The sequence below is a fragment of the Mytilus edulis genome, chromosome 11 (genome assembly GCF_963676685.1).
Source record: "Mytilus edulis chromosome 11, xbMytEdul2.2, whole genome shotgun sequence".
NCBI classification, from domain to species: Eukaryota; Metazoa; Mollusca; class Bivalvia; order Mytilida; family Mytilidae; genus Mytilus; species Mytilus edulis.
The window spans coordinates 60,021,953-60,048,629 of NC_092354.1; the positions used below are offsets into that span (position 1 = coordinate 60,021,953).

The window sequence follows — 26,677 nt, forward strand, 5'->3', positions numbered from 1 at the left end:
ACACATCCCTGGCCATTATATGTACAAGATATGCTGTTCAGTAATGTCACACAAAGGGCCAACACTCCAGCGAGGCGATATTCAATATTAACCTCCTAGTAAGATCTAAACACATCCCTGGCCATTATAATCTAAAGTACCCTTGTATTAACAAATGTATCAATTACCAATATTTGCTGCTGATTGATGCAAAAGATGTAACATCATGGCTACCTGAGACTTTAATTAGAGATCGATACCTTGTCTACCTTTACAGGTAAAAATTGACATTTCTAATCATAGGTAGATGCTTATATTGACAACATCTATAGAATAATATTTAAATTATAATGGAGTTTTACATGTTCTATATATTTAGTTACATATTGTAATTAAAGTGTGACAAAGCAGAAGGTTGGATGAACATATTATCTATGCTTTATGTCGGTCAAAGTTTTATTCAATATATCGTAAATATGGAAGATGGATTTAAGTTGACTTTGGGAAGACAAATAAATGATCTTACATAATTATAAGTGGCGATGAATATTTGAAAAGACGAATGCAATTAATATTTTGAGTACCATCATTTCTGTTTCATGTTTTGTATTCAATTGAAATGAAACACTATAGTTGTGTGCAATAGTCTGGACAATAAAAACAATGATATATTTTTATTTCTTTGTTATTGGATATGAAGAACTGAGATAAGTATAGTGCATTCACCAAGAAGTTCCAATGAACAAACTTAGACATTTTCGAGTCAGAGCACAAGCAGAGCATCCGTAAAGTTTTAAAGAAACAAAGTTAGCCGACACACTGGCTAAAACTTGACTTGTTGTGTTTGTACAAATCTAACTAATCTAATAAGGCAATTAATTATGATTAGCACAACGAAACTGACAGATGTTACCAGAATTATTTTTATATGGTGTGTACAAAGGTATAATATTTAAAAATGGTGGACATTGGACCAGTTTGTTTGCTGTTTTGTCACTTTCTGATTCCACTGGTCTACGGTTAGTATATATAGAAATAAAAAGGTTGTATGAGTGCCAATGAGACAACTCTCAATTGTAGGTCAAAGTACGGCCGTCAACACAGAAACTTTGCTCACACCGAACATCAAGCTATAGAAGGTCCCACGATGACTAGTGCAACACAATCCAAACAGAAAAATAAATGGAGTAATCCAAATAAAAAAAAAAACAACGAGAATCGAAAATATATGTTTGATTTAAGCAGGCATATTTTGAACTACAAACAGTCTTAACCAACTAAAATGATACATACAGACAAATCGTTTAGATTGAATATAATAGTACCATACATCCATATATAAGAACCGTTAATTTGACTTTAATATTTATATAAAATTTGAACGTAAGCTGCTAAATAGAAATTTTATTATTTAACCGTAAGTTCGAACTATTTATACCTTTCCCTGGAATTGAAACATCTTTTCACTTTGCAGATTCGATAATATGTTGCATAATGCATCCCAAATATACTAGTCAACAAAAGAAACGATACAAGACCTTTTTTTTCAAATTTAAGATAAAGTTTTCCGTTTATAGGACCAATATAGAAGGTAGTAATACTTAATCATTATGGAAATATAAATCCGTTTAAAAAAAATATTTTTTTGCTTTCGTGATTTTTTTTGACGATTTTTTTTGTTTTTTACAAAATTTACATTAAACGACAATTTAACAGAAGTTTCAACTAATGATGCCAACCTCTCATTTAAAGGTAAAGACAATGTTTGCCATCAATTTGTTTTTAAAAATCATACAGTTTCTTCGTTTATTTGTTTACCAAAGTTCGGCCCCACGAGAAATCGTTAAAATGTATGTACATTAACTGATTTACCATAGGTCTACAGTATGTGTAAAGTGATATTCAAAAAGCGGTCACAATCTTAAAACTAATCCGAAATGTTCCAAATTTACTGTGTGTTGTTTTCATATCCAAAGCATTGATTTGAGACAAAAATAATTTTTTTTTTGCATTTTTTGAGATTTCAAAAAAACACTTTTTTTCCCAAAAATTTGAAAAAACAATATTTCAACCCATTAGTTACAACATGAAACACAACTTGATTAGCATATTGAATATTTTTAAACAAAGTTGAAATTTTATTTAGTACTTAGAAAATTACGTGTCGATTTTTTATTCAACTTTCCGCAAAACTTATTTGCACCCTATAGTCGTTTACAGGGAATTTAGATTCTTACCGACAAGTTTTGATTTTCATTATCACATGTGCATACATTGCAAATGATAGCTTTTTAAAATAGTGTATTTCATTTTGTTTTATATTTAATACTTTTTGATAAATTGTATTTCAAAGTCTTGTATCGTTTCTTTTGTTGACTAGTATATTTTAACTTGGCTGGTGCACTTGGTAACATATGTTCATTGTTGAGGGGCGTAAAAAAAAGGGGGGAAGGATATCTGCACGGAAGAACGCGAAATAAAATTGCCATTTCACGATGAACGAACAATGTCTTGCACGTTGATCTTGTTACCGATTTCACGAAACACGGTGAATAACGAGCTTTTTTCGTAATGTTATTCGTCTCGTTAGCGCTATATATTTTGAAATCCGAAAGACTAACGTCCTTTTAAAACGTGCATTTTACCCTAAACTTAAATAGTCTCATAGATATTTTGTTTTAAGCATTTACAATATAGTCAAATTAAAAGTAACTCATTAAAATCCTACTTTCCCCTCACTTTCTATTCGGATATAGTATCTCCAAAGACTGCTACTTTATAACACGAAAGGAGTGACAGGCTACAAGCCAATGTTTTCCTTGTTTCAGTTTAGACAGTTCTACCCTAGAACTGATCCTGACAGTTCTACCTAGAACTGATTTAGTCAGTTCTACCTAGAACTGATTCTGACAGTTCTACTTAGAACAGTTGTAGGGTAGAACTGTTCTAGGTAGAACTTTTCTAGGACAGGTTAGAACAGTTCTATGACAGTTCTCCTGACAGTTCTAATGAGAGGTTAGAAGTGATCTCCACTGTAACATATATAAAAAAAACCACCAAAACATATAAAATAGTCTGTTTTCTTACCAAGGATTTAGATAACTGAATATATATGATACTTAAAACACAATTTTAGGATGTTCGCTCCTTTTATTTTTGAATTTTTGCCAGATATTCGGAATTCTCTGGTTTTATCCATGTAGTGCCTTTAACAAATTTCCCCCGCTAACCCCTACTTTTCATTTCATAATTTAATTACATATAGTTTAATAAGCCACATTTGAAAATCCTATAGAATCCTTGTTATTTTTTCATAACTTTTGAAAGGAAAAAGGTGCCAATGTTAAATGTAAATAAAAGTCTAGAGAGAATTACTTCCCGCCAAATTTTCAATGGCTCATATCTCGTAAACAAGCACACAGACCTTTCATTTTTTTTCTACTTTGTTAGTTCCTTTATTTATATACTATCAATTTTTAATAGTCTTTTAAAAAGCTTGTTATTTTGAAACAGAGTTGCCAACTTCCTTAAATTAAAAGAAAGAGGTACGGGGATAATGACATTCCTCAGGACCAGAAATAGATCATAATTACAAGGGCCAGGGTCTTTTGTGGTCTTCCTGGTTAATCCCCACTCTTTGCTACTACTGTTTATTTTTAATATACTTTATATTATATTTTCATCTCATCTTGTCATGTGTGTTTATGTTATGATATATCACTTTGGATGACCTTCTTTGTACCATTGTTACGTTATGGTATTTGAGAAATTAAGAATCTTGAATCTTTTTATTCTGTATTTGTTTTTTGCCCTTATTTTGCACCTTTTCTCCACATTCTCTATTCTGTTAACACCAACTAGACTCACTGACACTTGTGATATTCTTTTGACAGTGCGTCAAGCCTTGCATGAAAGAAAGAAATACAAGTAGACCTTCAACTGAGTGTGAAATTTGATAAACATTTGTATTAGAGTTATTTTTAAAACTGACACCATAAAATTTCACTAAAAGCAATATAAGAAACCTATTTCCAATTATCTTGATATTTTAATCGGAGAAAAGCACAATTAAATCAAAAAATTGTCAGGTTCTTTTGATGGCAGTTCAACATTCACTTGTTTCCAGTGGCAGTCTAAATTTCCCGCCTTTTCTCAAGGACGACTTTTTGCCTTTCATGACCGACATTATAAAATATAAAATCGTTAATTGTTTCTCGTTCCGAACAGAATGTAATAATAATTACAAGAGACGTAAATCCATCCAATTTTACATCCACCCAAGTCCAATTGCATGTTTGTTAAAGTAAAATACTATGTGCTAATCATTAAAAAAAAAAACAATATACAAAGAATATTTTGCATTAAAGTTTCTTGTAAATAATAATTTCATCCAAATCAATTCCTAATATTTTCACAACTTTAAATAACGTATTTAAATTAAACTAACCATAGTTATTATTTAACTATTTTCGTTGAATTTTTAAATGTAAACTTGAAATTGATAAAATATAACAAACATTGCACAATGAAACTGAAAATTATTTATATGGATTACACGGTAAAGGTTGTGTAACCGTCAACGCCACTGTTACCATATCAACTTATAATACCGAAAAGTTATGCCGCTTAATTGTTCTGAATATCTTTTTTATACTGTTTCTGTTTTGTTTACAGGGCTTTTCCAAATATTTTAATACATTTATATTTCTCAAGTATTAACACGAATGCGCATGACGTGTCAAAACAACAAGAATGAAATAGTAATATTAAATGATATATATCTCTCTCTCTCATTTAAAAAAAAACAAGAATAGAATAGTAATTTGAAGATCTCTCTCTCTCTCTCTATTTGCTTGTTTTCGAGATATAAGCCAATAAAATTTGGCGGGAAAATTGTCTATCTTGATTTTTCATAGCTATAACATTTTTAAGTTAAAGTTCTCACTTCTCAAAAACAATTAGAATATATAACAAAGATTTTATAAGGTTTTACAAATGTCTCATAATTATACATGTAAAAGATTTATAAAAAGAAAAATGGGGGTCAAGGGGCCAAATTTTTAAGGCATTCGAATGGATAAAACTAGATGATTCCGAAAACATGACAAAATTTCCAAACCATGACAAGCGAAATCCTTAATGTAGTAACAACACATGTCTGAATAAATAATAATTCGATTTTATAAAGAATTCCTATTTCATCCTACACATATAAAATGTAATATTAATGCATTTTGAAATGAAAAATAAAACCCATACGACAATTTGTTTTTAAACAAGAACATCAATATTATGTAATATTACTCCCTTCTGACTTTTTATGTTTGTATTTTTGTAACCATGGCGATGACTTGTCACAGATAACACCAGCTTTACAATGATTATGCATTTTATTTTGTTAATTCGATGAATTGAAACGACGAATGTTTTGTCAAAGGAATACTAACTGTATACCATAAAATCGGATGATAATGTCTTGGCATCAATATAATATTGTAACGGAAATTCCATGTAAAGGAGACACAATGGATAAGCGTTGGTTTGTTTAAAAGAAAACAAGAGCCCGGCTAACTATTAATGTGACATATTTTCAAACTTACTGTTCTTTATGTAAACACAATGTTTTGAATGAACTCAGATGAATACGTATTTATAGTGTTATCAACTGGCTTTTTCTGTATCTGTCCTGTTATAGCTGTTTTGGACCCGAGACGTAAATTGTACAACATATAATACCAAGCGGGCTTAACCTACCATTGTCTTAAGAAAATGCATGTACCAAGTTAGTTATATGACAGTTGTTTTCAATTTGTGTCTTTGAATCTTGTCTTGATCTAGTTTGAACACAGTACAGTATGTGAACACCAGATCAATATTTTAAAAGCACTTTATTTCCCTTGGAAACTTTCATAAGCAAGTGATTAAATATATGAATTTAACTTATATACACATCAACATTACAATGAATAATTGATTGACTTTTATCTTTGTTTAATAATAAGAAGTATGATCGATGAATTGAAAAACCAATTAACAAACTTTTTTTTCTAAAGAACCGGCGATTTGTATTTAAATTGTAGGAGTGAAACATATTTAATGTTTCTCAACCATTATTTATTAAACATTTTAAAGCTATTTACCTTAAACAGCAAACATGACAGTTAAAAGCGTATCGATTTTCAGTACTACTCTATTGTTGTCTTAAACTCCGCTTGTCTCTTATTTGGAAGTATTCCTGTCTTGTCTTTCGATATATTGGTTTTGTTTGTCAATACACTTGTCTTTTTGTCAATTATACCCTTGACTGTTTGTGAACACACTTGTATGTTACTTGTCTTTTTGTCAATTATACCCTTGACTGTTTGTGAACACACTTGTATGTTAATCAATATACTTGTCTTATTTAGCAGTATTCCTTCTTGTCTGTCGATATACTTGTTTTGTTTGTCATTACACTTGTCTTTTTGTCAATACATTTGTCTTGTTTATCAGTATTCCTTCTTGTCTGTCGATATACTTGTTTTGTTTGTCAATACACTTGTCGTGTTTGTCAGTATTCCTGTCCTGTTTGTCATGTGTTTTAACCGTCATGTTTGTCAATATACTTTTCTGGCTTCCCAGTATTTCTGTCTTGTTTTTTAATATTATATTATTTGCTTATCAGTTGACATGACTGACTCCTTTGTCGGTTCACCTAATTGAAGTTTACTGCAGTTATCTCTTTGATTACGACTTTGAGCGTATATCTAATCGCGTTTGTTCTATTTATTTCGTTCACGGTTTTCATCTTGAAGTAGATTTTTCAAATTTAACATAAAACGGTTTCTGGAGAAGTGACCACTTTCTGTACTGAAGCAATTGATTCCACCAAGTAGTATGTATGATAGGTTTCGTGTTTCCCAATTTGTAGATTTCTTTAAAGGTTTTGTGAACTTGCCTTTCGATAGTTTTTCTGTGAAACAAGGTTAAGCTCTCAAAAAGATATTTACACATAGATCTAGCACATTTAGTATGGATGTTTTTTTTATACCCCCTCCGAAGAAGGTAATTAGTTTTTTTTTCGATATTCAAGGTTTCCACGTGTCCTACATAGAAATGAACTCGTTGTACTTCAAGTAAGAAGAAAGCTTGACATTTCAAGACGATAAGTAAGGCTCTATGATTATTGATTCTTATTTCAGGCATTAAAAATAAAATAGCAGTTAATTCTTCCGGAGCTGTTAATACTTTACTTTAAGAAATCGTTATTCTAAAAAGCTACTTAAATTTGAAAAAAAAGATAATAACATTTATTCATTTCATTTATTGATTGCAAATATTCTTTAAAAGATCTATGTGTAAAATCATTTTCACTTTTCTTTATCTTATTTATCTTTATAGAGGATGCAGCCGATATATTTCGTGGTTACGAAGTTCCCTTTAAAATACACATCATTCAATGGTGATAAAAAACACATAGTCACTGTCATGTTATTAATTGTTTAATTTTTCTATATTACTTCATATTTTATACGGATATGTCTCATCTGCTTAAGGATGTTTGTAGATAGATGTTTTTGTGTTCTGTTAAATTGTTATACGATGATGACTGATGTACCCATATTCTGACTATTTTATTTATTGTGTCTGTTTAGTTAACGCATCAATGTAAATATAACGGAAATTTATGAGACTGTCATCAAAGTGAGAGGGTTAGCGCTATAAAACCAGGTTTAATCCACCATTTTCTACATTTGAAAATGCCTGTACCAAGTCAGGAATATGACAGTTCTTGTCCATTCGTTTTTGATGCGTTTTGTTATTTGATTTTGCCATGTTATTATGGACTTTCCGAATTGATTTTCCTCTAAGTTCAGTATTTTTGTGATTTTACTTTTTTTTAAGGATGTTCGCTACTCTTGTTTTTTGACCTTTTGTCAGAAATTCGGCATCCTCTAGTTTTATCCATGAATTACCAATATCTCCCCCTTTTCAACTCATACTTTCTGTTCAAATTCTTATTGCATATAGTTTAACTAGCCATTTGTGAAACCTTATGAAATCCTTGCAGAGTGCATCCTGTTTGTCTGTTTGTCTTTTTCATTTTTAGCCATGGCGTTGTCAGTTTGTTTTAGATTTATGAGTTTGACTGTCCCTTTGGTGTCTTTCGTCCCTCTTTCAACAAATATGTAATCTATAATCATATCGTATAGTAGCAAGATAGGAAGCATGATAAAACCATATGTTGGACCTTGAAATTGAAACATAACTAAAAGTATTAAAGCATTTTATAATCAAATAATTACATTAGATGTATGTTTCACTATAATACGTTATTCTGATTGGCTAACTGTACATCACGTGTTATTTCTTAAGCAATTGCATTACTCAATAAAACTTTTCATTCATGATAACACGAGGTCCCACAATAAAGTGCACAGGTGAATCAAATTAAAAAATGATAAAATTCGTGTTTTCATGATCCTAGCTAATACCCCAGTCCCACTAGGCCACGATCGCACTACGATCTGTGAAAAAAATGCAAATTTTGATGATCGTAGTGCGATCGTGTAGATCGCAGTAAGGTCGTATCACGGTCGTGGTGAGGTCTTCAAGATCGTGAAGAGCGTGGCCAACTTTGAACATGTTCAAAACAATCGTGGTGCGGTCGTGGCGAAATCAGGTCGTAGAAGAAGCGTAGTGAGAGCGCACTAAGATCGTAGTAAGATCGCAAAGGTCGCTGTACAATCGCAGTGAGAGCGTAGCGAAAGCGTGATTCTATTCGGAGAGACTGCTCTACGATCGCACAGCGACATTATTACGACCTCACTACGACCATCACGTTCTCACTGCGACCCAACTACGCTTCCACTACGACTATACCACGCTGTTCACGACCATAGTATGATTCTAGCACGCCATTGCTGTCCTCATCACGCTCTTCTTACGACCTGACTACGTTCACACTACGACCATCATTCTCATTGTCATTTTCACATAAAATATATAAAAAAGCTCCCTAGATTTTGTTTGTTTGAATGTAATTATCCATTTGCTCTAACGGCTCAACCATGCTTCTCGTTTTTATATAGATTAGACCGTTGGCTTTCCCGTTTAAATGGTTTAACACTAGTAATATTTTGGGTCCTTTATAGCGTGCTGATTGATATGAGCCAAGGCTCCGTGTTGAAGGCCGTACCTTGGCCTATAATGGTTTACTTTTATAATTTGTTACTTGGATGGAGAGTTGTCTCATTGGCACTCATACCACATCTTCCTATATATATTGATACATCTATGTCATATCTGCTTTCGTTCACTAAAATATCGTCATTGAGCTTTATGGACCAGCAATAGGTTGTAATTTAGGTTGGATCTCTGCTTGATCAGGATTCGTTACTTTGCTCCCTCTGCCTCTCCATCAACTCCTACCACCATGCCCACGTGTTCTTGTAGAATTTGGTGGCATGGCTGTATTGTTTCCGAGAAATCTACGATTTAATTAAGGAATGACTGTAATATTTTTTCTGTCTATGAAGAAATAACATTAAAAATTTGGTGCACACTGAATAACGCGCGTAGCGGGTTATTTGACAGTGTGCACCACATTTTTTGTGTTATTTCGAATAGACAGAAACAATATTACAGTCATTTCTTATAATTAATTCTAAATTCCATTTTAAACTGTAGAAAACTACGAAAAAATGTTGATGACGTCACGGTCACATGACTTAATTATGTCTGGGCTGATAACAAAATAACGTCATCCAATCAGAAGACGCGTTACATCCAAAATTAAATTATTCAGAAATAGAAGGAATTGAACTGTATTGATATGGAACACGATGTTGACGTAATTGCTGAGAACGTAGTAAGATCGCGCTATAAATGTAGTATAATCGTGGTAAGAACGTGTTATAATCGCAGTAAGATCGTGTTGCAATCGGATAACTCGTGGTATGGTCGTAGTGGGAACGTGAAGAGCGTAGACAGATCTTGATAAGCGTAGTGAGGTCGCAGAATAAACGCGGTGAGAACGTGGTATAATCGTAGCGGGATCTTTGTAGAAGCGTAGAGAGGACGTAGTAGCATCGTGAAAGCAACGAAAATTTACATTTTCATGCCGCTCATACTGCGACCTCACCACGATCAAAATTTATTTTAGATCGCGGTGAGCGTGGTGCAATCATGGTCTAGTGGGACTGGGGCTTAAGAAATGTAATTATAAGTACTGAATGCTTCTTTTTGTAACCTCATAGGGTTGTCAAAGCGTTGACCGTGCGCACATTTTTATAATAAAGCGCTTCCGCGCTTCATACAAAATGTACTGAAGTTACAAAAAGAAGCATTCAATTCTTAAATGACTTGAGTAATTATATGTTTATAAGGGTAATGTAATTTTGACATTTAAATGCCATGCAAAAGATAAGTTCATATTTTGATTATTCACATCGTTTCTAAATGTAAAATATGTTTAAACTGGACCGATGCACTCACAACATGAATATAGTTTCACATTTCAAGGAAACCTAGGATTCCATTCGCTTGACTAAATCACTGTAAACACGTGTATCGAACGTAGATCCGACGTGTTAACCGAGCAAAGATAAAAAGGACCAATCCCTTTCTATAGTTTTTATAGATATGTAAATCATGGAAGAATTTTGTCACAATGCATGCGTGAATATGGTCTTCAAGCTAAACTACCTTAACCGCATAGGAAAATCTGACAGAGACGAGGTAACGGGCGAACCTACTAATAACAAAACTTATGCATTTTCTAATACAACATTTAGTCGGGACATAAAAAAGTTACATTGTTTCAGTTGAACAAAGTATATCAAAAGATTCTAAAATAAATCGAAAAAAAGAAAAGAAAATCTGAAAAAAGTGATTTTTATAAATGTGCTTGCGAAGATCATACTGGCAGGTAAATGGATGAAAAATGGACACGTAAATAACAAACAAAGACAATAACAAACAAATCAAAACAAAAGATATTAAAAGTAAACCTAAAAAAAACAAAAAAACTCATAACTACAGTAATTTAAAAAAATGTATTTAATTAGCCCAAATCAAAATTATTGGTAAGTAAATGTATGGTAGAAAGACACTAAATGTTTTTTAAATAGAGAAAAATAACAAAGTAAAACAAAAGATACTAAAAGTAAATTGAAAAGAAGAAAAAGAACTCCCCCAAAAATAGTAATTTGAATAAATGTACTTAATTAGCCCAAAACAAGTTTATTGGCAAGTAAACACATTTAGGTGGAAGATATGCATTTAAAACAAAAGATGCTAAAAGTAAATCGAAAACAAGAAAAAAGAACTAAACAAAATTATTGGCAAGTAAATGGATGGTATCAAGGCACTTACAATGAAAATTCGATAGCACCTTATGCACTGTTTTGATTCTAAAAGCGTTTTTCTTGTCCCTTTTCAACCGTTGACACGTCTAAGCCATTATTCTGAAAATAACAAATTCTTAAACGATACTTTGTCGTTAATCCATTGAATAATCTGACAATGAAGATCGTTCGGGATAGGAAAAGTAAAATTTATCTAAATAAATGATTTATTCTTGAATATTGAATGTGCATGTGTAACAACATTATGGCAGCACCTATCGATAAAAAACAAACTTAAATAGCAAACGAATTCAGTCAGTATTTCATAACGTCGGAAACGAATCAAAAAGGGGATTCGAAATCAATGGTAGAATATTTATGCTACTAAATTTCCCTTCCTCGGAGGAAATAGAATATTGTAAAACAGTAAATAGAATTTTGTTAAAATATTATTTTAGAGGTGTAAATGGAGATATTGAAATGCATTTTTAGTTGATCACTTGTGGATCCTGTTTGTTTGGACTGATGTTCATGGTTATATGCTTGGGGTTGCAAATAATTTTGGTGATTACAATTGGGGCCATGATTAAAATATTGTTTTCATATCGTTTTAATTTAAATTTACATACGGTGATCTACCTAATTGGCGGCGGATGTTTACGTTCTTTGATAGAACATTTCCGTCGTTTAATAGAAAATGGTCCTATATAATTGAATTTTAATGTGCGTATTGTTATGCGTTTACTTTTCTACATTGGCTAGAGGTATAGAGGGAGGGTTGAGATCACATATACATGTTTAATCCCGCCTCAATTTTGCGCCTGTCCTAAGTCAGGAGCTTCTTGCCTTTGCTAGTCTTGTATAATTTTTAATTTTAGTTTCTTGTGTATAACTCGGAGTTTAGTATGACGTCCATTATCACTGAACTAGTATAGATATTTTTTAACGGGCCAGCTGAAGGACGCCTACGGGTGCGGGAGATTCGCGCTACATTGAAGACCCATTGGTGGCATTCGGCTGTTGTCTGCTCTATGGTCGGGTTGTTGTCGCTTTGACACATTCCCAATTTCCTTTCTCAATTTTATTTGAACATTGCATTATTAGGGTGGAACTCCATTTCCATACTTTAAAATAAATGTGCCCACATGTCTTTGGTATGAGAAAATAATCCTGTATACGACACTATTGTCTACAAACAGTCTCACTGTTGGTAAAGGCCTCATGGAAGGTCGTGTATTAAACAAATGAAATACACCGGTTCATTTGTCTCATTATAGCTTTGACTTAAAGAAAACTTTATCAAAGTCAGATTATCTTATAAGATCAACGTTTGCAACCTTAGCTTTAGTACACAATTATTTTTGTATTTTTAGGTAATTTTTCATTATTCCCTATTTCTGCCATATTCTCTTTTTTGTATGTTATACAATAAATATATGGTGTCGCCCTTTTTACGATTAATACTTTTGAATAGGGACATATGGTTGGACCCCCTCCCTTTTATTCTCAAGTGACCCCCTTTTAGAGCTGACTGGATCCGCCACTGTATTTTACACGAATGTTTTCGTGTAAGATGCGACATACTTCTTCACTAAACTGAAAAAAGGAACACATACCTAACTAATGAAAAATATGATGCGGACTCAAAATTTACAATGAGTTAAAAAACGGAGAATGGTAGGAGAATGCTCTAGATCTGTTCTCATTTAATTTTCTGTAAGAACCGTTAAACAGGCTGAACCTTTAAGAATGTATTCATAGAAATAAGAAGTTGTGGTATGAGTGCCATTGAGCAAACTTTTCATCCAAGTCATAATGTAAAAAGTAAACAATTATAGGTCAAAGTACAGATTTCAACACGGAGCCTGGGGTCACACCAAACAGCAAGCTATAAAAGTTCCCGAAATTACTATATTGTAAATCAATTCAAACAGGAAAACCAAAAGTCTAATCTATATCAAAAACGAGAAACATTTATTAACTACATGAACAAACGACAACATTTGAACAACAGGTTGCTAACATATTTATTGTAAACTTCAGGACACCTGCACACGTCTAGTGTATCATATCTAGAAGCCGTCCATTATGACAGAGAGTCACTCCATCATCAACATCGAACAAAAAGGTCTACAGAAGAATTAGTTCATCTTCAGTTTGAAGCTTTCTCAAGGTATGTTTAATTAACTCCATTCGGCACACGTCGGCATCTTTTGTTCGTTGATGGGTAGTGAATCTACAGATATTTGCCTGTTCAAAACAACAAATTCGAAACAACTAAAAAAAATTGTAGGCACAACCAGACACATGGATAGTGTTAACACAATATAGCTAACCTATTTTTACATCAATATAACAAGTATGTAAAAATTGATACTCTAAGAATATCTCGTAGTTAAAGATGTCTTCATATTAGTACGTGGTTATGACTATATAATAATACTGATAGTAAATAAACTAGAAACACAATGAATAATTATCACCAGATTTAGTATTATCTCACATGGAGTGTATCTCACAAGGAGTGTATCTCACATTAAGTGTATCTCAAATGAAGTGTATCTCACATGGTATGTATCTCACACGGAGTTAATCTCACATGAAGTGCATCTAACATGGAGTGTATCTCATATGAAGTGTATCTCAAATGGAGTGTATCTCACACGGAGTGTATCTCACACGGAGTGTATCTCACACGGAGTGTATCTCACATGAAGTGCATCTCACATGGAGTGTATCTCACAAGGAGTGTATCTCACATGAAGTGTATCTCAAATGGAGTGTATCTCACATGAGTGTATCGCACATGAAGTGCATCTCACATGGAGTGCATCTCACATGGAGTGTATCTCACATGAAGTGCATCTCACATGGAGTGTATCTCACATGAAGTGCATCTCACATGGAGTGTATCTCATATGGAGTGTACATTACACGATTGAAGATGAACACAAAATGAGTGCACTTTACACAATTCACGATATGGAAAGTTGAGTGTACGTAAAATGGAAAACACACGGAATGATTAACGATGATTGCACGTACAGTGAATAAACTAGGAATGATGATTGCACGGACAATAGGTCAGTTTAAGTTTTAGAAGGTCTGTACATTGTCGAAGAATTATGTTGATTGATTTTCAGATTAATAAAAGTATATTTCCTTTTAGGAAATGGTCTGTAAAACTGAAAAGAGATGCAAGTATATTTCATAACAATATCATCATAGAGAACAGCAAAGGCCCGGTGACGTATGACTTTCATTCTGCATATACAGGAAAAATTGAAGGTAAGTATAGCTGCTATGCACCGACTTCATATACATTGCATTCTCATTATACAATGAAAGGCGAATGTAGACTCTATTGTTAGGAACATATGTTTCTGTATATACAGGGAAGGTAGAAAGCTGGTGCTTTTGTCTGTGAATAATTTGTATACATTGGGAATGTAAAAGTTTAATAGTTTCTATTCCCACCTTAGTAATGCCATCATACATTCTCCATTCACTAGGGAAACAGAATATCAGTAGCCTCTTTTAGTCTGTTGACCTGCGACGCGCTTTGATTAAATATAATATATAAACATGGCATAGAAAACCCATGACTGACTGAGCAACACAAACTCAATATAAAAAACTGGAATTGATCTAAAAATTATTTAGAAACTGTAAGACTATTCTTCTTATCATGTGAAACCCACTGTGTTGCTCATTATTGTCAAATCTGGTGCGGAATCGTGTACAATTTCGTTTCTGGTATTTGGACCTATTGATAATTATCAATTCTACAAATGCTCCGCAGTAATGTTTATCATAGCTTTATTACATGTTATATGTCCCTGTTGCTTTAATAATTTGAACACAAAGTCATGATTGAAATGATGTGAAAAACCTGATTTAAAATTCTTTTCTCTCTTTAGGCGAAAAGTCACATGTATTTGGAACAGTAACGACAACTGGACATTTTGAAGGTCAAATTCAGCTTCATAAGGACTCATTTGTTATTGAAAAAGCATCTCGTCATAATATAAAAGATGAAGATATCCATACAGTTATTTATAATATTAAAGATGTAAATGTACCTACAGAATCACATTTTTGTGGCTTGAACGTAAAAAATAAACAGCTAAAACCGGAAGTAAAAGATAACATAAATACGCATGACAGTATGGATGATTTCAAACTTCGATATACATCTGGATTAACCGACAAACACAGAAGATATAGAAGAGCGGTGGATCCTAAGAAAAAGATATGTGAACTATATATTCAAGTTGATCATACACTTTTCTTTAGATATAACAATGTGACAGATGACGTGATAGCTAACATAAATAATCACGTGATGGCAGTTAATTCCATTTTTAATGCTGTTGGTAAGTACAAGATCTCAAGAAATAATGCCAATTACGAGTTTTTTGTCTATCAACTCATGGACATACCTTTGTCATTTTTGAGGTAACGTCATCAGCGTTTTAAAATAATCATTTACTCAACGTAGAACTGAATTATAAGCAATCGGAAGAACTGCAACATTTTCCTGTTTTTTTCTGTTGTTAGATAAACATACCCGATATCTGTATTCTATTTTTTATTCATTCATACGTTCAATGAATTAACAGACTAAATTTTCAATAATAAATGTATTAAGTAAGACATATCACACATAGGCTTTAGTTTTACTACTAGTGCTTTAAATTCTTTCTTTTTACAGATTTTGATAGTGACACTTCACCAGATAGTATAGGGTTTTCAATTAAACGAATAAAAATTCATGACGATCCTTCAGCGTCTGAATATAAATATTCTGGCAATCACGGCGTGAATTCAATGCTCTTTCTCCATTCAGAAGAAAACCATGACCAGTTTTGCTTATCTTACATTTTTACACATAGAGACTTCGATAATGGTATTCTTGGTCTTGCCTGGACAGCGGAACCAGGAACGTCTGGTGGACTCTGTTCGAGGTATACGGTAAGATTCATTTGATTAAATTATACTGTAAGATTCGTTAATTCGAGATATACTATAAAATATTTTTGTTCGATGTATATATTAAAATTCCCTAGGTCTAGCTATGCGGTTAGCGTCGTTAGTTCGCGGTAAAAAGTCAGATTCGTTAGTTTGATTTATACTGAACGATTTGTTTGTTCGAGGTATATGATGAGATATGTCAGTTCGAGGTAAAAGATAGGACTCGTTAGTTCAAGAGATACGATATGAGTCTTTAGTTCGAGATAAACTGTAAGATTCGTTAGTTAGAGGTATTCGATAGTTTTGGTTAGTGATTGAGGGAAGTGTATTAACATAAGTTTCCCTGTGCAAATGCTGTGTATATTCCATCAATATTTCAAGTTTTTAAAATGTCTTCAATGTCAATTGTTCATTCCTAAAATTATGACGATTATAATGAGCTTCCTTTTGAAATAAGTTATAAACTATTCTTTCGAGAAATAGTGCAGCATTTTTATTCGTGGAATCATTAGTCTTTCACTACTTTAACTTGGGTGTACTACGTATTTATACACTGTTGAAAATAAGTGAATGAAGCAAGTCTTTTTTAAATAAAAGTAAATTTAGTTTTGTTTATTAATTTTTCTTGTATCCGTAACCTTATGTTATGATAAGTCTATGGGCGAATTATCTTTGTTGTTCGGTGAGGACTTTAACATGTTTTAGTATTACATTATTGGGTTATTATTTTTGATGAATATTCAACAGATTGTACAAAGAATTATGTATTTTTTACGCTTTATATGTTACGCCATTGGCAACAACCATTTTTTTGTAGACATCAGAGGGTGAAATTTTGTGATTGATATCAAATTTGAATTTATCAATTTTTTTTTATTTGAAATTACGATAATTGATTGTACGACCTACGTTATAATTGATTTGTGTCACGATATGTTTTTTACAATAGCAATTATTCCTTTCAGCTTTACACCGATGGGCGTCTTAGTCTAAACACTGGTATAGTGACAGATATTAATTATGGAAATGATGTTACTACAGCTGTATCATACGTCACGTTTGCACATGAGATTGGTCATAATTTTGGATCATTGGTAACTATGTTTAAATATTATTTTTTTGTTAGTTATCTCCTGCATAATCAGTTATTTTTAAGTATCATCTTCTGTTGTGTGTCAGCATCTTACGTATTATGAGTAATTTCATTGTTCGTACCCAATATATCACTTTGGAGTTTGTCCGTCACCGGAAAAAAAAATCGTCAATTATGACGTCATTTACCACATAGAGGGGACCACCTGTATCCATGCATTACTAACGTTCATCAAGAGACATAATTTATCGAAAAGAAGATCTGGTGTATCAAAATTGAAACTGTTATTACTTTAATTTGTAATAAAATAAACCAAGATGTAAGAATCTGCCTTCAACTGCTTTGCCTTTTTTTTTTTATCGATAGACATTCATCTGTATTTCAGCATGATGAGTCCTCTAATCTAACATGTGCACCTGGCGGGAGTAGTGGTAACTATATCATGTTCGCCCAAGCTACTGCTGGAACTAAATCTAATAATGTTCTATTCTCGTCATGTAGTATATCTTCTATGGCACCAATGGTTGAATCAAGAGGACGCGATACAGCTAATGGATGTTTCGTGGGTAAGAATTATTCAAATGAATAAAATGAAAGTATAATTGTTCACAGGGGACAAATAGGCCACCGATTTAACATGAACAGTTTATGAGTCAATCAGCACCTTTTTTACACTAATACCCCTTAATGGGAATGTGTTCCATCCTATAATGTATCTTGTCAAAATTATACATGTACGATCATAGTTCTCTATATTTGTACCTACACCCAAATACGTAGTACGCAGACTGTTACAGGTCATTCTATATTTAAACATATCAATATTTCTATCATATTGTCATCTCACTCGTAATACGTTGTTAGTCTCATATCCCTCTTACAAACGCATTTGATGTGTTTACTATATTTCCAAGCAAACATTTACTTTGATGTCAACATATCTGACTGTAAACTGCTTATTGCTGTGTTATAACAAGCCTAGACACTCGTTTTGTCCCTTTCAAAGTACAGGAATGATACAGCACGTGTACCAGTAGACTAGTCATTCTGGGATACTGGATCATCACTGGAGTCTTTCGCAGAAATGCTTAATAGAGAATTGAAACTAACAACCATGTATGATGAGGTGTGCGTTTTTTCCTGTCTGCGAGGAAAATTCACCAAACATGGCGGAAGTTATTTTATTTTTGTATTTACAGAATATGCGTCAGCCACATGTGGTAATAAAGTAGTCGAAAGTGGTGAGGATTGTGATTGTGGCTGGGACGACGATTGCACAGATCCTTGTTGTTATCCTACGCTGTCAGCTACTGGTCCGGACTCAGCTAAAGCTTGTCAGTATAGACCAGCGGCCACGTGTAGGTGAGCTCATTTTATACGAAATGTACATGTGCAATTCAGGAAAGTATTGGCATTTTATGATACAGTTTTATATAATAAATTGAATCAATAAGGATCACCGTTAAGATATAACTTGATATGCTTTTCGAACAACGACATAGTTGTACTTTCGATCAAGCGTTTGTTTTGTCTAAGCTGCTTATTTGTTAGACACAAAATTCCCATTAGCATTGAAGTTGTGTGCCAATTTAGATATTTTCATTTAGTGCAGTGTTCCGAAATACACAAATATGCTGTTATAAACTCAAAGTGTGCTTTGTGTTGCATATTCGAGTTAAAATCGAAAAATGACTATCACGTAAAACATCCATTAGAAATAGTGTATCATTAAAATAAGGTAATTAAAACCATAGTTTAAACTCATTATTGGTACCAGGATTTTAAGCTTGTTTGCCAGACGAGTATTCAATTTCAAAATACTTATCAGTGGTCGATACTAAAATAAACAAAGTGGAAAAAATATTTTTAAGTCTTGCTTTGGTATTATATATTTACATTGAAAAATTATTAAGATACTTTGGGTCCATCTTCAATTTTCTTAAAAGCATAATTACCTAAGGTTTGAAAGAAACTATTGAAATATTTTACATGCTTTAAGAAAATCGTTATTATTATTGGTTTAAAAAGCTTTTTAATTTTTAAATTACTGGAAACAGTTCATTGTTGGATAATAGCATTATGTTATTATAAGAACCTTTTTTTCGATGTGTTATATGTTTTCGTAAACAATCGAGATTTTTCATTCAATTCCATTTCAAAACTTTAAATGCAAGTATATGTACATTATATTCCCATTTAATGAGTTTTTAATATGTTAAATCGCGTTATGAAGATTGACTCTTTTTCCATTGCAGTCCCAGTGAAGGAGTATGCTGTAATCCCACACTTTGTTCTAATTATCAATCATCAGATAATAAAGTCTGTAGGACCAACTCTTCTTGTCTTGATGAGGCAATCTGCAAATATCCTTTTACAAATATCCTATCGGCATGATCGGAGCAGGATCTGCTTACCCTTTTGAAGCGGTTGTGATCACCTTCAGGTTTGGCGGGGTTTATACGCGTGTTGCTCAGTCTTTGGTTTTCTATGAAGTATTTTGTTGATTTGTTTGCTTTTAGTTGTCTTTCCTTTCATGCCAGGGTGATGCAAAATTTACCTCGATTTTTTATGTTCAGTGAAAGAAAAAGTATTTTAAAAAGTTATTATATTAAAATCTAGCCCTTTTGAAAACTTGTTTCAAACTGCACTTGATTTAGACAATGAATACCAACGATAACGCTTCTGTTTGGCGCCTTATGTAGAATTAAAATATATAATTAATATATTAATAAGAATGTTCCAGATATCAGTATTAAAATATGCCTTGGATCATTGACATTTATCCATCTGGCATATAGGGAAAAAAACAAGGACCGTGAAATCGGAAAAAATCTCTTATTTGGCATTAAAATTAGAAAGATCATATGATAGGGAACATGTGTACTAAGTTTCAAGTTGTTCGGACTTCAGCTTCATCATAAACTACCATTACCAAAAACTTTAACCTGAATCGGGATAATAATAATGTCTATAATGTCATATTTGAGCTTTTAAGATTGACAAGGTTTAGATATTTGAAATGTGCCCGAACCTTACAAAATGTTTAATACGACGATGTCTGTTTAGTAAAGCAGTTTCGTTCGTACAAAATACAATATACATTGCCATGTTTTCTAACATTTGCACACGAAAACTATGCACTTTTATTACCAGCAAATGTCAACAATATTACCTGTCAATCAAATAAACAAAGTTGCTCTTATCTTACTTGTTTCTCTTCAAATTTTGTTTGTATGAACCAATAAATTACGCTATGAAGTATTGCATTTTTTAAATTATGTTTTAACAGAGGTATTATATGCATCGACGATTTATCATTAAAGAAGGTCTTTTCGATAAATTAAATATTCGTAAAACTGTTTTTTTAAAAGGGTTGTGAAAAGTGAGAAAATAATTTAAATGTCCGCAAAAATATCTAGTTCCGAAACATTATCATTTATATATTTTTGTCAGGTTGTTCCCAAAATATTTCGAGGCCCCTATCGAAAAACTATCGTGAAATTTGTTTTATTTATTGGACTTTATTTGCTTAAACCTTTGAATTACTTCTGATTGTTACAATTACGGTCCTTAAATCGAAAACTGGCGGCCTGACCTGTCCAGATTCCACAGAATCGGCTAATGGAACCGTCTGTGATGATGAAAAAGTTTGTTACTTTGGGGTAAGTCAATAATTTAAAATTATATCTTCAATATAAAAAAAACCTTAAAACAACACAGAACATAAGTTATGCTGTACCTGACTTCTTTTTTCACTGCAGTATACCCAACATTAACTTTCATTTATAATTGATATTCTGACTAACAGTTTAATGTTTGAATACCTTATGTAGAAAAGATAGAACAGTGATGATCATTTGAAAATACTTCCCATGTAAGTATACACGCATATATGACAAAAATTACAAACGACTTCGTAAATTTATCGTTTAAGCAATGTTCAGGCCAGGTTTGTCAAGCTCATGGATATCAATCGTGCCAGTGTGAACCCACTACAGCGGGTAACTGGAAAGACGAACTGCTGTGCTCGTTGTGTTGTACTGATCCAGCTGACAACACTTGCAAGTACGTAAAGAAAATATTTTATAAATTCCTTTTATTGATATCATAGAAATTATTCCTTTATTTCTTATCCCTTTGCCAATAATAGGGGTTACTATGTATTAGGTTGTTTCACATAAACACTACAAATATGTTGACCTGAATAAAACTACTCTAATTGTTACAGCCATTGCAGAAGTCAAAGCAAAAGCCCTAGAAAAACAAATAAAATAGAAGATGAAGCAATACATGAACATAGTCATTAGAACAACTAAAAACACTTCGAATGCATATTGATGTTTACCGTAATAACAGTTAAAGGTAATATAAAGGCGCAAAGGTACAATAAAACATATTTGTCACATTCTAGCTATTTTTAACTCTGATAAACGATGATTTTCGTATCCAGAATTTAGTAAACAAAATAAAGATATTTTAAAAAAAATGAACCAGCTGTATCGTGAATTATCTTAAAAAAATTACTAATCACAGTGTTGTTTGTAATGAATAATATAACTAAACATGAAACATTATCACAAAATGTTAATTAAACCAAATGAAATATTGATTCTGTGAAGATTAGTGTTAGGATTATTGTCTCATCAAGGTTATAGTAATCTGTTGTGTCTCAAATATATTGGGTTGACAATTGCAATATACTTGTCGAAAAGAACCGACGTTAACCTAGTTTATTATGTTTTGTTGTGTATGTTTTGTTTTCCAGTCACGCAGTTCGAGTATCGCATCACCTTTTTAATTCAGAACTGAAATGGCAAATGTTTGTTTTATTTTAGAACTGCTGATCAACTTTCGAACATAAATGTAGCGTTTACTAAAGCTGTGCCAGGAACCCCATGTAACAAATTTCTTGGATACTGTGATGTCTTTCATATTTGCAGAGAGGTAAGTATAGATTCTAAATACAGAGAGATACATTTGGAAGCTTGTTTATGTTAAGGTCTTGTTTTGAATCCAGAGCTCCTAACAAAGATTCTGCGTAAATGTTCATCCCTGTCTTTCAAATAATTTGATAGGATCGTTCCTGATGAAGGTAGATCCGGAAAAAGCTCTACAACCGCCCAAATCAATATTATTTTCATTTATTTACTTTCAACATGTTTTTATAAACTCAAAGTGAAATGGATTGGACACAAGTAAAACATACTTATGAAGTCCGCTGCGAATAACAATAAACTACAATACAATATTAATATGAGCACGCAATAATTCAAAATATACTTTACGAGTCTATCAAATTTAAAAAACAAGATGGTTCAGCAATTTTATTGACTCTAAACAAGTCATAGTTTTTTTTATCAAAGGCACAAACCACATTATAATTTTTTATCAGTAATGAGTTGGAAATTGGCAGGTTGCAGAGCACGCTGTCAAAGTTGTAGTAATATAACCAGTGTTAATAAGAAACTTCAAATATTCTACGTCAATGGAAGACTTAAAATATACGAGTATACTACCAGACTTATAACCCTTGCCATTGATCAATCACCCAACATAATCATTGTAGCTTTAATTATGCCCTTAAATGTTTCATGATTCTCAACGAATTGTTTTGGTTTGCTCAAACATTTTTGACCCCAAGGGTGCTTACTGAATTTATTTCAGAAAATTGTTTGGTGCATAATGATACATTAATAAACAATGCGACTTTATTTTCTGATTTGCAAAAGTGTCAACTGTATAAATAACAGATGTCAGAACGAATCATGGTTGGGTATATTTTCCGTCAAACATGGAACATTAGACACATACACACAATTCCCCGATACATGGTAATTTGATTCAAACGAGTTGAGTGTTAAATTTTGACAATATATATTGTAAGTTTTTGATGTAGGTTGATACACAAAGACCTCTTAGTAAAGAAGTGAATGGTATTCTGGAAAATATATTTTTCAATTTCTGTGAATTACCCGTTTTGATTTTTTAAATGTAGGTTGATCCATCAGGTCCTCTCAGTAAACTGAAGAATTTCTTTCTGAACGGAGAAATAATCGATAAAGTGAAGGAATTTTTAACAGAGTACTGGTATGTTGCAATAGCAGGAGGTGTTGGACTCATTATACTACTTGTAAGTATCAACTGCTTTTAACATACAAGTGAGAGGTTTAGTTACCTTTAAAGGTAAGTTTAATCCCCATTTTTACGTAAGAAATGTCTGTACCAATTCAAAAATATGACAGTTGCTATTCATTTTTTTTATGTGTTTATAGCTTTTGAGTTTGCCATTTGCCATTTGCTACAGGACTTTCTGTTTTGAATTTTCCTCGGAGTTTGGTATTTTTGTTATTACTTTTTGAATGATTCATGGTGATTGAGGCTCTTCTAAATAATGTTGTTGATGACAGCCTTGGTGATGGCAAATATCATAAACACAAAATCACGTGCATACTTTTCATTCCAATTGCAAAACAATGATTTGGTTGGTTAACTTAAACAGTCTAGTTGCAAATCAAGATATACTTATTTTAAATTTCTTGTACACTGTAAAAGTAACACTGATATTAAAGTTAATGTCTATTGGCTATTATAAGTTTCAGCATTTAACCGGTTTGAATATCATCTATGAAACAATAGATGATGAATGTATTTTATAATTGATTTATAGGTTATGATGATAAAATGCTGCTCAAAAAGTACAAAGGGCAAAGTACAACCAGCACCACGACGTGTGTCTGTGGAACCATCACGTACCCGATATTAACAGTATTCCTTAACTGGTACCATGCTGGCATAGTGAATCTTTAACACAGTGCTATATGATTAGACGATTTGCTCAATTGCCACCCAGGAGATGTCTGTGATACAATATGTTTTCTTATTAACATTTACATGTTTGTGTGTACTATAGATGACAGATAATAACTGATATACATATTATTTAGAAGCTTCTGTATATGTTGAGTTAATTATTTCACATGTAAAATTAGAACATTAATTTTTCCAATTAACTACTTTTTTTGTATATCGTTATTTTGAAAAATAAAACAGTTCTCTTTAATATTTAGCGAGACCAGATGTGACGCCCGAAAGGTTGCTTCTGCTGGTTTAACATATCAGCTATAGATCATTTGTTATAATTTAACTTCCTGTGGTCTTCATCCGGAATTGGTTTTGAGAAAGACATGGAATAGACCGTTCCGTTGTAGCAGAAGGTTTTTTACCCTCATGTATTTTGGACTTTTAAATTATAGCATCTTAAAATCGTTGGTATTGTTTTTTGTTTGTTTTTTACTTAACATTTAGCACTATGCAATGTCAAGCTATTTATTGTTATACTTAGGTTATCCATAAAGTATGGTAACATTTATTATGTGCGAACCAAATTTCGTAGTTTTTAAAATCTATGTTTTTTTCTTTATTTCTAACTAACAAATTATGCATACAAGGTTAATACTACTTGCAATTCGTTAATTGGTTAAACTTTTCGTTGTATTATATGTAGTTTGTTAACTTGTAAATTAGGAGATTTATGTATAGCATGAACAGTGAAATAACGAACGTATTGAAATGCAACTGTTAAACAGCTTCATATTGGGAATATGAGGGATTTCGGCTACTTACCAATTCATCTCTAAATAACAGTTTAATTTGTCACTGTGAAATACCCATGTCTCTGTTCATCTGCCCACCCGTCCGTATGTCCCTCCAATATGAATATATTCCTGATCACTCATCCTACAGTTTAAATGTTAGAAAGTTTTCACGTTGATGTCCATTCACCAGGTCATTACAGATGCATAATTCGGTATACATATTGATTCATTCATAGGGTCTTTGCTTTGAAAATAAACACATTTATTCTAAAAACAGATATTGGCATAATACGGGCTATGTTCTACTCATATATTTTATGATGGTATATTACTCAACGGGAGGGATTGTGTTTGATTTTCATATGATGAAGACATTATCTTTCAATAATTTTATTTGAGGTCTAGAACTGGCATGTCAGTAACTGCTTGTAGTCCTTTCATATCACATGCATCAATGCCATTTTGGTTAGTATATTTTGTTACCTATTCTGACCTCGGACTCCAACTTCCTTTAAACTTAATTTTACTGTGCGTATTGCTGTGTGTTTCTTTTTTCTACAATGGCTAGAGGAAGCGGGGACGGTTGCGATATCACATAACATGTTTAACCCTGCTGCATGCTTGCGTCTGTCCTAATTTACGAGCCTTTGGTCTTTATTACTCTTGTATGTTTTTTTTTAAATTTTAGCTCATTCATATGTTTTGGATTTTTTTTCACTTAACTAGAACACATGTTCAGTGAAAGGCCAGCTGTGGTCCGCCCTCTGTGCGTTGAATACCCATTTGTGGACATCGGCTATTTTCTGCTCATTTGTTTGGTTGTTGTCTTTTTGACATATTCCCTATTTCCATTCCCCACTCTATACATTGAAGTGTGCCTGTGATCAGTGTTTTTTGAAAGTGTTCGTGTGGTCAGGGTTATGATTTTTTTTTATTAATATTTGTTCTTTTGGGAAATAGTTGAATTTTGTAATTGTTTTTAATAATTTACTTACATAAGAGGTGCATACCATTTCCGGATAACTCATCCTTCAATGAACCCTAAAACTATATGAGCCAATGCTCAACTTTATATGTATTTTAGAATAACGCTTACCATCGTTGTGTCATCATATTTTCCGATAAACAATAATTATTCACAGAAAGTCCTACATTGACTTTGTTATAATACCGTTACTTCAGATTGTGTTATTAAATTTCAATTGATGTTTTTACTCAAATATGTCTCTCCAATACTAACTATTTACAACATGTGAATTTGATATCTCCAAATGCAATTTAGAGTACATTTATCTGAGTAATAAGAAACATGAATGTTTTCAGTAGTAGACAAGCCCTCATGTTTTATATTTAAGAAACAACTTATTCCTGAAAGAAGTTATTATTTAGTCTCCATTGTCATTCTAAATCATTTTTCTCAATGTCATATAATTTTGATTTTTGATTATATAAATGAGCAATAAATGAACTTTCAAACATGTTCTTACTGATATTTAATTTGGTAAGTTTTGTTATGATCTTTTTTAGCTCACCTGGCCAAAAGGGCCAAGTGAGCTTTTCTCATCACTTGGCGTCCGGCGTCCGTCGTCGTCCGTCGTCGTCGTCGTCCGTCGTCGTTAACTTTTACAAAAATCTTCTCCTCTGAAACTACCGGGCAAAATTTAACCAAACTTGGTAAAAATCATCATTGGGGTATCTAGTTTGAAAAA

The 26,677-nt window shown here is 32.5% G+C and overlaps 1 protein-coding gene across 1 annotated transcript; it reads left to right on the top strand.

The window, feature by feature from the left end:
* Nucleotides 1-252: 252 nt before the first annotated feature.
* Nucleotides 253-26,449, top strand: LOC139495998 (disintegrin and metalloproteinase domain-containing protein 10-like). The gene is made up of 14 exons (XM_071284432.1): nt 253-998; nt 13,350-13,479; nt 14,476-14,594; nt 15,227-15,682; nt 16,021-16,280; nt 17,246-17,374; nt 17,759-17,939; nt 18,573-18,735; nt 19,629-19,736; nt 20,957-21,035; nt 21,308-21,438; nt 22,209-22,317; nt 23,369-23,503; nt 24,041-26,449. Exons 1-14 carry the CDS (start codon nt 938-940, stop codon nt 24,134-24,136), a joined length of 2,157 nt encoding a protein of 718 aa, XP_071140533.1. The 5' UTR covers nt 253-937; the 3' UTR covers nt 24,137-26,449.
* Nucleotides 26,450-26,677: the final 228 nt, after the last annotated feature.

What these genes read in the sequence shown, in the direction of transcription:
- LOC139495998 (XM_071284432.1), top strand. Translation starts at nt 938, where the DNA reads ATGGTGGACATTGGACCAGTTTGTTTGCTGTTTTGTCACTTTCTGATT. An exon ending in TCTTTCATATTTGCAGAGAG is followed by an intron (nt 22,318 to 23,368) that starts GTAAGTATAGAT and finishes TTTTAAATGTAG; the next exon opens with GTTGATCCATCAGGTCCTCT. An exon ending in TTGGACTCATTATACTACTT is followed by an intron (nt 23,504 to 24,040) that starts GTAAGTATCAAC and finishes ATTGATTTATAG; the next exon opens with GTTATGATGATAAAATGCTG.